Source organism: Cetorhinus maximus, chromosome 18, assembly GCF_964194155.1.
Source record: "Cetorhinus maximus chromosome 18, sCetMax3.hap1.1, whole genome shotgun sequence".
Taxonomy (NCBI): domain Eukaryota; kingdom Metazoa; phylum Chordata; class Chondrichthyes; order Lamniformes; family Cetorhinidae; genus Cetorhinus; species Cetorhinus maximus.
This window is the reverse complement of record NC_135896.1, coordinates 44228456-44243174: the sequence shown is the minus strand read 5'-3', so window position 1 is coordinate 44243174 and position 14719 is coordinate 44228456. Positions and strand designations below refer to the sequence as shown.

The 14719-nt window shown below is 43.3% G+C and overlaps 1 protein-coding gene across 1 annotated transcript in view; it reads left to right on the top strand.

Annotated features, from left to right (window-relative positions):
* Nucleotides 1–3106: 3106 nt before the first annotated feature.
* pygl (phosphorylase, glycogen, liver) overlaps nt 3107–14719 on the top strand; it is a 165549-nt gene continuing 153936 nt past the window's right edge. Inside the window, exons 1-2 of the mRNA XM_078563411.1 lie at nt 3107–3385; nt 12134–12235. Coding sequence (XP_078419537.1) covers nt 3107–3385; nt 12134–12235 — 381 coding nt within the window. The remainder of the gene's footprint in view (nt 3386–12133; nt 12236–14719) is intronic.

Genomic DNA, 14719 nt, shown 5'->3' with positions numbered 1-14719 from the left:
GCACGCCACGAGTTCTGCCATCTCCCAGGCATTTCTGTACATTACTTCATCCATGGAGAGGATGGTGACTGCCATGGAGAACCAGGTTGAGCATTGGATCCATATGTATTCAGACCTGCATTCCATCACTCAAGCCATGGGTTCAGTGCAGCAGTGGCTAGGCCAGAGCAGGGAACAAGGCACCTGGACCTGCCGCCAGAGGATATTGGTCCTCTTTACTCCCAGCAGGTGTAAATGAGACAGGTGCTGTTACATGGATGACCACATACCCCTAAGATGTCCTTGATACCAGCACTCACTAACAAGTCTGCGTGACAAACTCTGCTCGTCATTCTTTTCCAGGTGGTAGAGGATGCAGATTTATAGTTAACTTGGCAAGGGAGGATAGCTAGGTCTACACCCCAGGAAGTTGATGGAGGTCTGGCAATGGAGCGATGATCATGCAAGTTCATACTGTTGTCAAACCTTGTATAGATCGGGTTGTCTCTGTCACCACTTGCATGTCTCTACATGGCCCTGGCATCCATGAAAGGCTCAATTGAATTTATGGCCTCCTCCTCATGCTCCAACAAGTCTTCCTCATCTGAGGAGAGATGGTGTTCCTCGCACTCTTCCCTCTGCAACATCTGTCTGCATTGCATCACTGGTTCTGCAATGCACAGCAGAGCACTATTATTCATGACACCCTCAGGCGTTCATATTGCAGAGCCTATTCAGACTGGTTAAGACACCGGAAACGCATTTGACGAAGCCCAATAGTGTGCTCTATGAAGGCTCTGGTGGACGCATGAGCTTGATTCTAGCACTTGTCTGCCTCATTCTGGGGATGCCTCAATAGCCATGTAAGCAGGGGATAGCCCTTGTCACTGAAGATCCATCCATCAACCTGGGCTGGGTTTAAAACCCCTGGGAGCCATGAGCTGTGCAAGATGTGTCTGTCCTGCCAGCTCCCCGGGAAACAAGCACAGACCTGCATTATTCTTTTTCTGTGGTCACACATCAGCTGCACGCTCAAGCAGTGAATCACTTTACAATTTACAAATGCAGCTGGCTGTTTCCAGGGAGCTTTTATGACCAATAAGTGCAGTCATTGACACCTTGAACTCGAGGAAACCCAGCAATGACACCAAATGTGGCTTACCTTGCTGCCTGGCTGTCTTCATCGGTGGTGAAGTGGATAGAATAATTGGCATGACTAATTAGGGCATCGGTCACCTCCATTATGCACCCATGTGTGGCAGCCTGTGAGATGTCACCTGTCACACCCTAAAATCTGCTACTATCATAGAAATTGAGCACTGCTGTAACCTTCAGAGCCAGTGGCATGGGGTTCCCATCAGATCTGATTGAAACAACATCCCATTATTCTCTTTAGAAGAATTCAAACACAGACATTGCAAACTCAATGAAAATGATCTCAATGAATCTGGAAGTATGCTGCATCAAATATTCAAGCAGCAGAGTGCACTCATGTTTCTTGATATGCAAATATCCTGAGCAAGGGATTGGTACCATCAGGCTGTAGTTAGCTATCTACTTTAGATATACACAAAGCTACATTCTCAATGTGTAATGTGCATGGTGTAAACAAGAACTCATTAATCAATTCATTCTCTGTATGCTCTCCGCGATCCAACTAGGCCATCGTTCAATCCTGCAACAGTCGCTCTGTGTTGCGCAAGACTTGCAAACATTGCATGAAACCTCGTTCACGCCTCAACAAGACTCACTGGACTTTATTCACAATAAGAGAGGTTTAATATTAACATGGGTTAAATCCAATGCTAACCACAGAATATTGTAAAAGTCTCAGGAGAAGTCATACATAGTGAAATGTTAACTCTGTTTCTCTCTCCACAGATTTTGCCAGAGCTGCTGAGCTTTTCCAGCATTTTCTGTTTTTATTTCAGATTTCCAGCATTGGCAGTATTTTGCTTTTATATTATTATATTTTATATTATAGGATAGGCGGTTGTATTGTCACTGGATTGGTATTCCAGACACCCAAGGTAATGCTCTGGGGACCAAGGTTCGAATTCCACTATGGCAGATGGTGAAATGTGAATTTAATAAAAATCTGATGATGACCACAAAACCGATTGTCGTAAAAATACATCTGGTTCACTAATGTCCTTTAGGGAAGGAAATCTGCCATCCTTGCCTGGTCTTGCCTTCATGTGACTCCAGACCCACAGCAATGTAGTTGGCTCTTAAATGCTCTCTGAACAATGGCAATGAGGGATAGATAATAAATGCTGGCCTAGCCAACGACGCCCACATCCCACATGAACGAATAAAAAAAACACTGACACAAGCTGATATGATAATCATTTGTGCTTCTAAATAAGATTTCGGAACGTTTCATTCGTATATAAAACTTAAATTCATTTCAAGAGGGATTGGGGATAAAGATAATATGTCCCAGGTAGGGTATGTGCACGAACTTACCAATGACCAAAGTTCAAAGTACGATTGAAAACATGCTACATGTTTGATGCCTTAAGCACACTCGGACTGCTGCTAGTGAAATTTAGAATGCGTCAAATCAGACCGCAATTTAAGTGCAAGTTCTTTCGTTTTCGTTTCTTTTCGATCCTATCACAATTTTAACCGTTGTCATGTGTGAGAAGCATTTTCAAGGCTGAAAAATTGAAGCTAAAGGACTTTTCAAGGCGTGAACAAACCCTTTCAGGTGGCTGAGATTTTCTGATCAGCCAAACAATTCCTTAACTCCACGTCACGGTTGACCAACTAACCAATAGTGCTGACAGGTAGCCACCAACCTGAAACGTTAACTTCTTTCTCGCTCCACAGCGCTTCCACGCCGTCTGAACTTTTCGAGCATGTTCTGCTTAGATCGCGAGCATGCGCAGTTTTTCGCTCTAGTGCCGCGCGTTGAAGGCGGGAGGCGTGCGCTAAAGGTGATTGGGTGCAGCGGAAGCTATTGTGATTGGATACAGCGGGAGCGGGCGGGCTGAGTTGATTGGGTACAGTGTGAAGGGGCAGGGCAGAGGGAAGGCGGGCTTGTGGTGGCTATTTGAAGAAAACGGGCAAACGGAAAAAGCTCGCGTGCTTGACGTTGTGACGCTGTGTCTGGAGCAGGAACATGGCAAAACAGAGCTCGGCAAGCGAGAGAAAGAAACAGAGCTCGGCAAGCGAGAGAAAGAAACAGATCACTATTCGCGGTTTGGGAGGCTTGGTCGGCTTGGAAAATGTGCCAGGATTAAAGTTAGGATTTAATCGCCACCTGCACTTCACCCTGGTGAAAGATCGTAATGTGGCTACCGTGAGGGATTATTACTTCGCGCTGGCGCACATCGTCCGCGATCATCTGGTGGGGCGCTGGATACGCACCCAGCAGTACTATTATGAGAAGGACCCCAAGGTAAATTGGGGGATACAGTATCGCAAATGGACCTCAACGTCAAAGATCCTTCACACTCAATAGTACTGCAAACAGGAGCCCCACATTCCGCCAACTCCAACATGATGCCACCACCAAACACATCTTCACTTCACCCCCCCTGACGGCATTCCCTAGGGATCATTCCCTCCGGGACACCCTGGTCCACTCCTCCATCACCCCCTACTCCTCAACCCCCACCTATGGCACCTCCCCATGCCCACGCAGAAGATGCAACACCTGCCCCTTCACTTCCTCTCTCCTCACCGTCCAAGGGCCCAAACACTCCTTTCAAGTGAAGCAGCATTTCACTTGCATTTCCCCTAACTTAGTCTACTGCATTCGTTGCTCCCAATGCGGTCTCCTCTACATTGGAGAGACCAAACGCAAACTGGGCGATCGCCTTGCAGAACACCTGCGGTCTGTCCGCAAGAAAGACCCAAACCTCCCTGTCGCTTGCCATTTTAACACTCCACCCTGTTCTCTTGCCCACATGTCTGTCCTTGGCTTGCTGCATTGTTCCAGTGAAGCCCAACGCAAACTGGAGGAACAGCACCTCATCTTCCGACTAGGCACTTTACAGCCTTCTGGGCTGAATATTGAATTCAGCAACTTTAGATCTTAAACTCCCCCTCCCCCCATCCCCACCCCGTTTCTCCCCCCTCCCTTTTTTTCAATAATTTATATAGATTCTTCTTTTCCCACCTATTTCCATTATTTTTAAATCTAAAACTAAAACTTTGTTAGTCTTTCCACCCCACCCTCACTAGAGCTGTACCTTGAGTGTCCTGTCTTCCATTCTTAATTAGCACTTTTCTTAGACAATATCACCACCTTCAACACCTCTTTGATCCTTTTGTCTGTGACATCTTTTGATTATCTGCTCCTATCACTGCTTGCTTATCTCCACAATCACCACACCCTCAACTTCTCTCTCCCCCCGCCCCCCACCTTAAACCAGCTTATATTTCACCTTTCTCCTAACTATGCTTCAGTTCTGCCGAAGGGTCATGAAGACCCGAAACGTTAACTGATTTCTTCTCCACCGATGCTGCCAGACCTGCTGAGTTTTTCCAGGTAATTCTGTTTTTGCCCCACATAACGGTTGTCTTTGCCCAGCAGTATAAAATGCGGACCTCTGCGTTAATAGAGGATCCGTCACATGCAATCGCATGAACAAGAGCCCAAAGTGATGCCCACGGCATGCCCTCATTTTGCTTCCATTCCCCTACTTGTTAAATGGGGAGGGCCACTGTGACAGCAGTACCATTATAAATAGGATACCGAGGTAAAAGTATGTCAGTGGCCACTGTTATGAGCAGGATCTGATGAAAACGTAAGGCTGTCTGCATCTTGTTACTATTAGGAGTAGGGCCCCAAACGTAAAAATGGATAGGGATCCTCCATACATTATTAGCATAATCTCAAGGGGAAATTTAAAGGGCTTTCTGCATCAATCAGTACTATAAGCAAGGTAAAAATATGGGGATAGGGGGAAGTGTAGTTGGAGATGAATCATCCTTACAAACAATTCAACATCACTAGGAGGTAAATAGGGAGCTGCCCTTAATTCAGCGTTTTGACTTGTGAGCAAGATCCCATGGTAGGCAAACTGCTGAAAAGTGCAGAAACAAAAGGGGGATTTTAACTAACCTAATATTAGCTTGAATAAATTCAGTGTAAAAGTACAAAGGGCAGAGAATTCTTGAAACGTATGCAGGAAAACGCTTTTAGCCAGTAGATAACAAACCAAACAAGAGGAGGGGCAGTCCTGGAACTTTGTTTTAAATAATGAATCTGTGCAGGCAGAATGAGTATCAGTGGGAGGGCATTTTAATGGTAGTGATCATAAAGCAGTTAGATTTAAAATAGTTATGAAAAAGAGTAATGATAGACCAAGAGTAAATGCTGTAAATTGGGGAAAGACCAATTTTACTAAGTTGAGGTGTTCCTGGAAACAGCCACTTGAAGGTAAACCAATGTCAGCAGCGGGAGACATTGAAGGAAAATATGGTGAGGATTCTGAACAAAAATAATCCCATAAAGGCAAAGGATGGGACTCATAAATCTAGATCCCCATGAATGTCAAAGAGCATACCGTGACAAAAGGTGTCATCAACTGCTATCATGGGGCACTTACACAGCAATAAGTAATACTCAGTTTGGGTTCTTCTAGAGTCCAAATATTGAGAAAAGAACTGAATTCAGAGGTAAGGTGCGAATGACTGCATTTATTATCAAGGCAGCATTTGACTCAATGTGTCATCAAAATTAAAGTAATGGGAATCGGGAAAACCCTCCCACTGGTTGGAGTTATACCTAGCACAAAGGAAAATGGTTGTAGTTGGAGGCCAATGATTTCAGCCCCAGAACATCACTGCAGAAGCTCCTAGGCCCAACCGTCTTGCTGCTTCATCAATGACCTTCCTTGCATAAAGCTTGATGTGGAGATGTTTGCTAATGATTGTACAGTGTTCAAAACCTTTTTGATCCCATCATACAGTTGTGACCTTGGAAGTTGACTGGAAGGGCATTGGAAGAGGTGAGGAGAAATTGAAAGCTCAGCTGGCTGATATGAGGGCCCAGAGAAAACAGAGGCCAGTAAATCATGCACTCTCTCAGCCCACTGTCTTCATCTGCAGCAAATATGGCAGAGACTGCCAAACCAGAATGAGGCTCCGAGCCTCACCAGGTGATATTTAACAGAGTTGACCACAAAGGCACTAACTAACATCTCGTGAGACGAAAGACTGACAAAGTTCAATACCAGATACTGATGCAGTTTATGTCTGCTTGCAGCAAAACCTGACAACGTTTATGGTTGGACTGATAAGTGGCAAGCAATAGTCACATCACACAAGTGCCGGGCAATGACCTTCTTCAACAAGAGGGAATCTTACCATCTCCTCTTGATACTCAATGGCATTCCCATTGCTGAATCCCCCACCATCAACCTCCTGGGGGTTAACATTGATCAGAAGCTTAACTGAACCAGGCATATAAATACTATGGCTACAAGAGCAGGTCAGAGGCTAGGAATTCTGCAATTAGTAATTTACCTCCTGACTCCAAAGCCTTTCCACCATCTAAGAGGAACAAGTCAGTAGTATGATGGAATACTCTCCATTTGCCTGGCTGAGTACAGCTCCAACAACAGTCAAGAAGCTCAGTACAATCCAGGACAAAGCAACCTGCTTGATTGGCATCCCATCCCACCACTTTAAACATTCACACCCTGGTGCACAGAGACAGCAGCATGCACCATCTACAAGCTGCACTGCGACAAGTTGCCAAGGTTCCTTTGACAACACCTTTCAAACCTGTGATCTCTACCACCTAGAAGGAAAAGGGCAGCTGACACATGAGAACACCACCATCTAGTGCAAGGGACAAGTGCCCCTCCAAGTTACACTTCATCCTGATTTGAAACTATATCACCATTCCTTCACTATCATTTGCTCAAAATCCTGGAACTCCGTTCTTAGCAGCACCTTGGTTGTTCCCATATTCAATTAATGAATTAAAATATCAGTGGTTTAGACTTAAATGTAGGGAGCACGATTACGAAGTTTGCAGATAATACAAAAATTTGCCTGGTGGTTGATAGCGAGGAAAAAAGCTGTAGACTACTGAAAGACTTCAACGGGCTGGTCAGATGGCCAGCAAAGTGGCAAGTGGAATTAAATCTGGAAAAGTGTAAAGTAATCCATTTTAGAAGGACAAACAAAGCAAGGGAATAAACAAAAATGGCTGCATTCTGAAAAGTAGTTGGACCTTGGAGTATATATTTACACATCCCTGAAGATAGAGGGTCAAGTAAATAAGGTGGTCAAGAAGGCATACCGGATACTTTCCGTTATTGACCGAGGCTTAGATTAAAGAGCAGGGAACTGTATAAAACACTAGTTAGACTGCAGCTAAAGTATTGCGTTCAGTTCTGCTCATCGCATCATAGAAAGGATGTGATCACACTAGAGAAGGTACATAAGAGAATTATGAAGGTGTTGCCTGGAATGGAGAATTTTAGCCATGAGGAAAGATTGGGTAGGCTGCAGGGACATTTAATTGAGGTGTGTAAATTTCTGAGGAAATTAGATAGCGTGGATGGGAAGAACCTATTTCTGTTAACAGAGAAGATCAATAGGCAGGTGGGCATAGATTAAAAAGAATTGGTCGAAGGATTAGAGGGGAGGTGAGTATTTTTTTCATCCAGCAGATTGTGGGGGCTCTGAAACTCATTGTTTGAAAAGATGTTGGTCGCAGAAACCCTCGTCACATTTTTTAAAAATCATTTAGATGTGCACTTGAAGTGCCACAACCTATAGTGCTACTGACCAAATGCCAGAAGGTGGGATTACACTGGCTAGCCCTTTTTAGGCTGGAACAATGGGCTGAATAGCCACCTTCTATGCCATGATTCTTTCTTTGTTTCTATGTATTGTTACAATCCTTGGCCAGACCCCAGGATGTCGGGGGGAGATCTGGTTAGAGACCAGTAACGTTTTGTTTCAAGTAGATAAAGGTTGAGATTCAAGACACCCGCTTTTGGAATAAAGCCACAAGATTCCATGGGTTTTGAACAAATAAAAACACACATTACAAGTTCAGAAAGATAAAACAATTTACAATATGTATCTTATACTCTAACATTCAGGGTAAGTATGAGGTACATGTGAATTAACAGACGAACTGTGGCTGGACACACAACACTACAGAGTAAATGACAGGTGCAACCAAAACAGATTCCGTAGATTTCTCAACAAATCACCTAGACATTAGTCCCACTGTGAGTCAGCCAATCTCAGTCTTTCTCCCGAGTGTTTCAAATCTCCACCTTTGAAGATCGCTCCTTGGAATTCTCTCCAAACGTCGCTCCCGCAGGCCCACTTCACAGGGTTTCAATCTTGCCTTCCACGATTCCTTCTCCCTGGATTCCTGAGTCTGCACTTCAGCCTCTACTTACTGGCGTAATTTCAGCTCTTTGCTAGACAGCTAGCTTCACTGTGCTGCTGGCACTGCCCCTCAATTTATCTGAACTCCAGTCTTCCAGCTGTATCCAGCTATATATGACTCCCAGAGCTTCCTATGAGCCCTCTTCAATTACCAGGGCTTCCCCGAGCATTCTTCTCAGCTCCTCAGGGCAGCGCTTTGGCTGCATGGAGCTTCTTTCCCTTGCTGCTGACTCTCCCAAAACTGACCGACTGCCAACTGACTCTTGGTACCTTTGAAACCTATCTGGGTACCTTTCAGTACACTCCAAGAGGGTCCCACCTTTGTTACTAGGCAGGAACCAATGTAACAAGCATTGGAATATCCTGTACCTTAAATGTTACAATCTCAGCAAACTGCTAATTTAGCACCCAGCGACAAAATGAATTGAATTCAAAACAGTATACATAGTACTACTGCTATGAGTAGGATACCATCTGGCAGAATTACTACAACAATAATTCAATAAAAAAGATGGTAGCCTTTGCATCTAGCAATAATGATATGAACAGCTCCAAAGTAAATGGGAAGGGAACTTAATTTTAGATTATTTGATACCTTTAATTATATTTCACTACTTTGGGGTTCTCTTGAACAGCTGATAAAAAAATGAGAGGGTGGGTGGTTAATTAATTTTTTTGGACTGAAGTGATGTAAAAAATGGTGAACCTCCAGGTCCTTGACATAAATAAATGGATACGTGCAACAGGATCAGTTTGCAAACAATACAAAAATAGAGAATGTAGTTAACTATGAGAAGGACATTAAGTGACTTTAAGAGGACACGGACTCATGCTTACGCCCAATCCTAGCTCCAGAATCATCTCCTTTCCAGGATCCCAGCTGTAGAATCACCTCCTTTCTCACACATCATCCCATCCACTCAGCTCCAGTCCTCCTGCTCACCACTTGTTCTCAGTACTGGACTCTTAGGACTGAATTTTTGCTCCTGAGCTGGATCTGCAAAGTTGGAGGTTTCCTGGCTTGCCGCACCCACCTTGGGGAAAAAGTGTCCCAAGTGGCTGGATCTTCGTTCCAGGGGTCCGGGTGCAGGATGGAGTCAAGCCTGCCACTCCTGAAAGCGGATTGGAGGTGGCCATAGGGGCTGTTGAGTGCCAAGGCGGGCTGGTTAATAGTCTTTGTCCCAGTTTTAAATATTAGGCCCCCTATGTCTCACCTCCCTCCCACTCTCCATGCCTATACATGTCAACTCGTACCAACCCATGCTCCCCACCCACCCCCATGGCCCCTTATAGCCCCATGCTAACTTAGTGTCAATTCATATTATGCTCCTAGATCAGACCCCCGATTAGGTGGTATGATCTGGTTAGGGATTAGTAACTTCTTGTTTACAGTAGACAAAGGTTGCAATCCAAGGCATAAGCTAGAGAGTAAAGCCACAAGATTCCATGATTTTTGAACAAACAAAATAAACTTCACTACAAGGTCAGAAAGATATAACAATTTACAATATCTGTCTTAAACTCTAACATTCAGAATTAACATGAGGTAAATGTGAATTAACAGGCAAACTGTGATCTAACACCCACACTACACTTAAATAACAGATGTGACCCAGACAGATCCAACAGATTTCTCAACAACTCACCCCAGACATCAGTAAGCACTGTGAGTCAACCAATCTCATTGAAACTCTGTCTCTTTCACAAGAGATTCCAGTCTTTACCTTCGAAAATCTAGCTTTGGAATCCTCTCCAAAAGTTGCTCTGATACGGACTGCCTTTACTACAGTCCACCTCTCAGCATTTCAGTCCCATTTCTTGAGACTCCATTCCCCTGGATTCCCAAGTCTGAACTTCAGCACCAACTCACAAGCACAACTTCAGCTGCACTGAGCAGAACACTACTGCTCTAAAGTGTTACCTTCGCCCCAGCAGCCTGTAACACAGAGTCGCCAACCTTCTACCAACTCAGATTTTCAGGCTTCTCCTGAGCCCTCACTGCTTAAAGCCTGTCAACCGCAGCACTGTTACTACTTGGAGCCTCTTTCTTTGCTATACTCTTCTTTGTTGGGACCTCTCCCTGGGTTCCCTCTTTGGGTTCTCTTGCTGGGACCTCTTCCTGTCCCTTGTCTGGGATTCTTCTAAATATAGCGCTTCGCTCTTCAGTCACATGATCCTGTTTTTCGTGCCATTTTCTTTTCACGCAGACACAGTGAGCCCTTGTCCTTGGCCAAAGAACACAGGGCTGCGGGTGTGCAACCGTCTCCTGGTCTGCGCATGCACAGAAACTCCAGAGGCCTGTCGGGACTTGGAGTTCCCAATCTCCGCCTAATGACAAGGTAAGTTCGGATCTTTTAACATAACTCATGCCGTCCCCACCCACCCCATGGCCCCTTATACTCCTATGTCAACTTAGTGCCAACCCATGGTCCCCCCCACCCCCATCGACCACCCTTTCCCCTTACACTGTCCATGCTATCTCACCCAGTGTCCACCATGGACAAATCTCAGGAGCCATACTGAGATGAAATAAAATAAACTTTTAAATATTACACACTTGACCATATAAAAAAAAACTCTCATTCATGAAAGCCACTCCAATACACTTAGTTCCTCTCAAGTACTTAATCCCTTATAGAAACAAACATTTGTATTCGTAACCCCACATTAAAGACTGCTAATCCTTTAATAACCTCTTGGAGCTGTCATCAAACTGAAATTACAACCCTCCACCCCCCCCCCCCCCCCCCCCAACTGTGATAATGACAGGCTTTGGAAGCAGTCAAGCATTATTAATGCTATAATGATAGCATTTAGGGTTATGTCAACAAACAGCTATTGAACTTGCAATCACAGATTTTTTTCAACTCACAGACAGGCAAGAGGGTTTTTTTCAAATTTCAAAGGGCAGGCTATTTAAATGACAGCTTGACAGTTCTACAGAACTTATCCATCATTTATGATCATTTACATCTACCCTAAAAATTCTTAACTCAATCGCTATGGAATAAGGCTTTCGCTCCAGCGAAATTGGGACCTGTTTGAACTCAGCACTGTGTTCAAATGGCCCTGCTGAGTTTGCGTTTACCTCATGTGTGATTCATGTTTTGCCCCCTTTCCCCCACTGGCGAAAATTGGATCTGTTGGAAATGAGGGTGGGACTTCTGGATCTGGGATCCCAGTGCCATTTGGATACACATTTAGACTTTGCAAAAATTAGGCCTTACCTGCAGGACTTAGTGCAGATAAAATATTCTGAAATGACAGCACATTAAATACTCATTGCAGAAATATGTACTAGTCTGCCTAAGATAGTAGTGTGTTGTATGGATGCAGTAATTCCTTAGTATGGTTTTTGCAAATAGCACACAGATTCACTGAACCGTTTTAAAAAGGGATTATTTTTCCTTCAGTTGACATTAAGAAGATGAAAGAAGAGTTTGAAACTCGAGCATTTGGGTGATTTCCTAAATAGCGTTTGAAACCTTGCACATTTAGTGAAATGGATTCCAATATGATCAAATATAAACAGAAAATGCTGGAAATAGATAACATATGAATCTCTTTGAAAAGAAAAGACAAATTTATGCTTGTTCCTCAACTTTACTTTTCCATTTCTGATTCATTTACCATCTGTGGTGACGGGCTATTGAAGAATATCTGTCACTACTCCATCATTATTATTCTTTTGTTCCACCTCACTTCCTATAAAGACTCTATCCTTTTCTCCCATTTTTTCTTTCTCTATGTATTTTGCTTTGATGATTTTTTTTTTCAGCGGATTTACTACCTATCTCTGGAGTTCTACATGGGTCGCACCCTGCAAAATACAATGATTAACTTGGGTCTAGAAAGTTCTTGTGATGAAGCTATGTACCAGGTTAGTGAAAGACAGCTTTTTACAAAGAAGTTAACATAGAATTCTCTGTTCAATTTATCCTTCATTCCACCTGTTTCCCTTTAAATGAGTACAGGAAACAAGTTGCAGTCACATTACAATATTATGAAATGATAGTGAAGCCTCAATGTATATTTGCTGTAGTTTTAATGCTAGAAAAATATATGAACTTCTCAGTATTATTTAATACACTTAGGAGTAGGATAAGGGCAATTCATTTGATTCTCCGTTAATTATTTTGATACAGTATTTTACTTGGGTGCTTTGGAACAAAGTATTTTGGAGCTATCTTATATACACGTATGAACCAGGCTGAATTAATGTATGAATTGTGTATAGATACTTTAAATCCAAATAGATTTAGGTTCTGCATCATGACAAATTTCAGTCAATTGTTTTCCCAAGTCAGAAAGCCACGATTGACTGTTCATTTACTATTTCTCATCCTTGTGTTAAAATCGTTTCAGAACGTTGTCTCTCCCTATCTCTGTAGCCTCCTCCAGCTCTAAAACTCTCCTCCTAAACTCTTCACCCTTTGACTCTATACTTTTGTACATCTCCCATCCCTTCACCTCAGCATGTGTCTTTATTAGTCTAGGCCCCACTGTCTGGAATTCTTTCCCTAAACCTCTCTGCCTTTCCAACATCTCAAAGTACTTTACATGATAGTTGGGAAAGATTAGAGCAGGAGGGAAGAAGGGGAAGAAAATGAGAACCTGATGAGAGGAAGCTGAGATTGAGGAGGGAAGTTTTAAGCAGGCTTTTAAAGCAGGGAAAGAGATAATAACAAGGAGCTGCTGGTGTAAAGTTGCAAGGGGCAGGGACAACATAGATACAAGAGTATCAATGTATTCATCACTGGAAGCCTGTTTAGATAATGGCTCGTCTGTATTTTAACTCATTTACACAGCTTGGTTGTAAATCTCTAAATATCTTGCCTAACAAAAATCTATCATCAATCTCAGTTTTTAAATTTTCAGTTGACCTAGCCTCAACAGTTATTTTGGAGAGAAAATACCAGATTTCCACTTCCATTTGTGTGAAGAAGTGCTTTGCCTGATCAGCCCAGCTCTAATTTTAAAGTTAATCCCCCATTTTTTGGATTTGCACCCACCCCCCCCATCTGCCCTGTCATATTCTTTAATCATCTTAAACATCTCAGTTAGATCACCCCTCAATCGTCTATACTCAAAGCAATATAAGCTTAATCTGTGCAACCTATCTTCATGATTTAATCATTTTAGCAACGGTATTATTCTGATGAATTTATGCTGCACTCCCTCCAAGGCCAATATGTCCTTTTTAATGTACAGTTTCCAGAACTGACATATGGTTGAAGATGTGATCACCAAAGGAGTGGAGGGGGTAGGGAAACAGTAGATTTACATTGGAAGAACAGGTGATATGTAGCTGGAGGACAATGCTGAGGTTGGTGCGGTGAGTCCCTGGAAGGATTTTAAGACAAGGTTGAGGATCTTAAAGCCAACTTTCTGAGGGAGGAGGAACAATTGAACCTCATTGAGGACAACACAACAGGATTGAAGTTATGGGCAAGAGTGCAGGCTGTAGTATTTTGGGTTTAGTTGTAGTTTGTGCAGGTTGAAGGCCTCAGCAGAAAGGAATGGAGACATTGAGTCTTGAGATAATAAAGGCTTCAGCAGTAGAAGGGAAGAAGTTAGGGCAGGCTTAGATATGTAGGTGGCAAGAAATCTGTTTTGTGATGATTCGAAATTGGGTTAAGAATGTGAGTTCGGTGTCAAGCATTGGGCTTAGCCAAGATTGCAGCTGAGGTAGGATGATGGAGTTGAGGCTAATGATCTGAAGATGCTTACAGCAGCTAAAGAGAATGGTTTCAGCTTTGCCAAGTAGTCTGAAAATTTTAACATTGGACCAGCAGTGGGAGCAAGTTACAGAACTCATCACAATGTGCAGGCTGACCTTTTGCTTTTGGATAGTGTCAGGCGATAGAATGTAAATGGTATTAAAGGGGAAGCCAAGGATGGAATGCTGACCTACATGAAAGACAGCCATGCTAGCGTGAGAGGAAAAGCCTATTCAAGGCAGTATAAAGTCTATCATGTGGCAATTGAAAGAATAGCACCCCAGAGCATTGTAAGATGTTGGCTGTAATTCGGTAGGTCTTAGTATGGTATTTATAGTCTTAGATGGTTCAACAGTAAGTATTTATTAAAGACTAATAACCTTTTTTCTATTCATTCATGCGATGTGGGTTTCAATGGCTGGGCCAACATTTATTGCCCATCCCTACTTGCCATTGAGAAAGTGGTGGTGAGCTGCCTTCTTGAACTTCTGCAGTCCATGTGGTGTAGGTACATCCACAGTGCAGTTAGGAAGGGAGTTTCAGGATTTTGACCCAGCGACAGTGAAGGAACGGCAATATATTTCCAAGTCAGAATGGTGAGTGTCTTGGAGGGGAACTTCCAGTTGGTGGTATTCCCATCTATC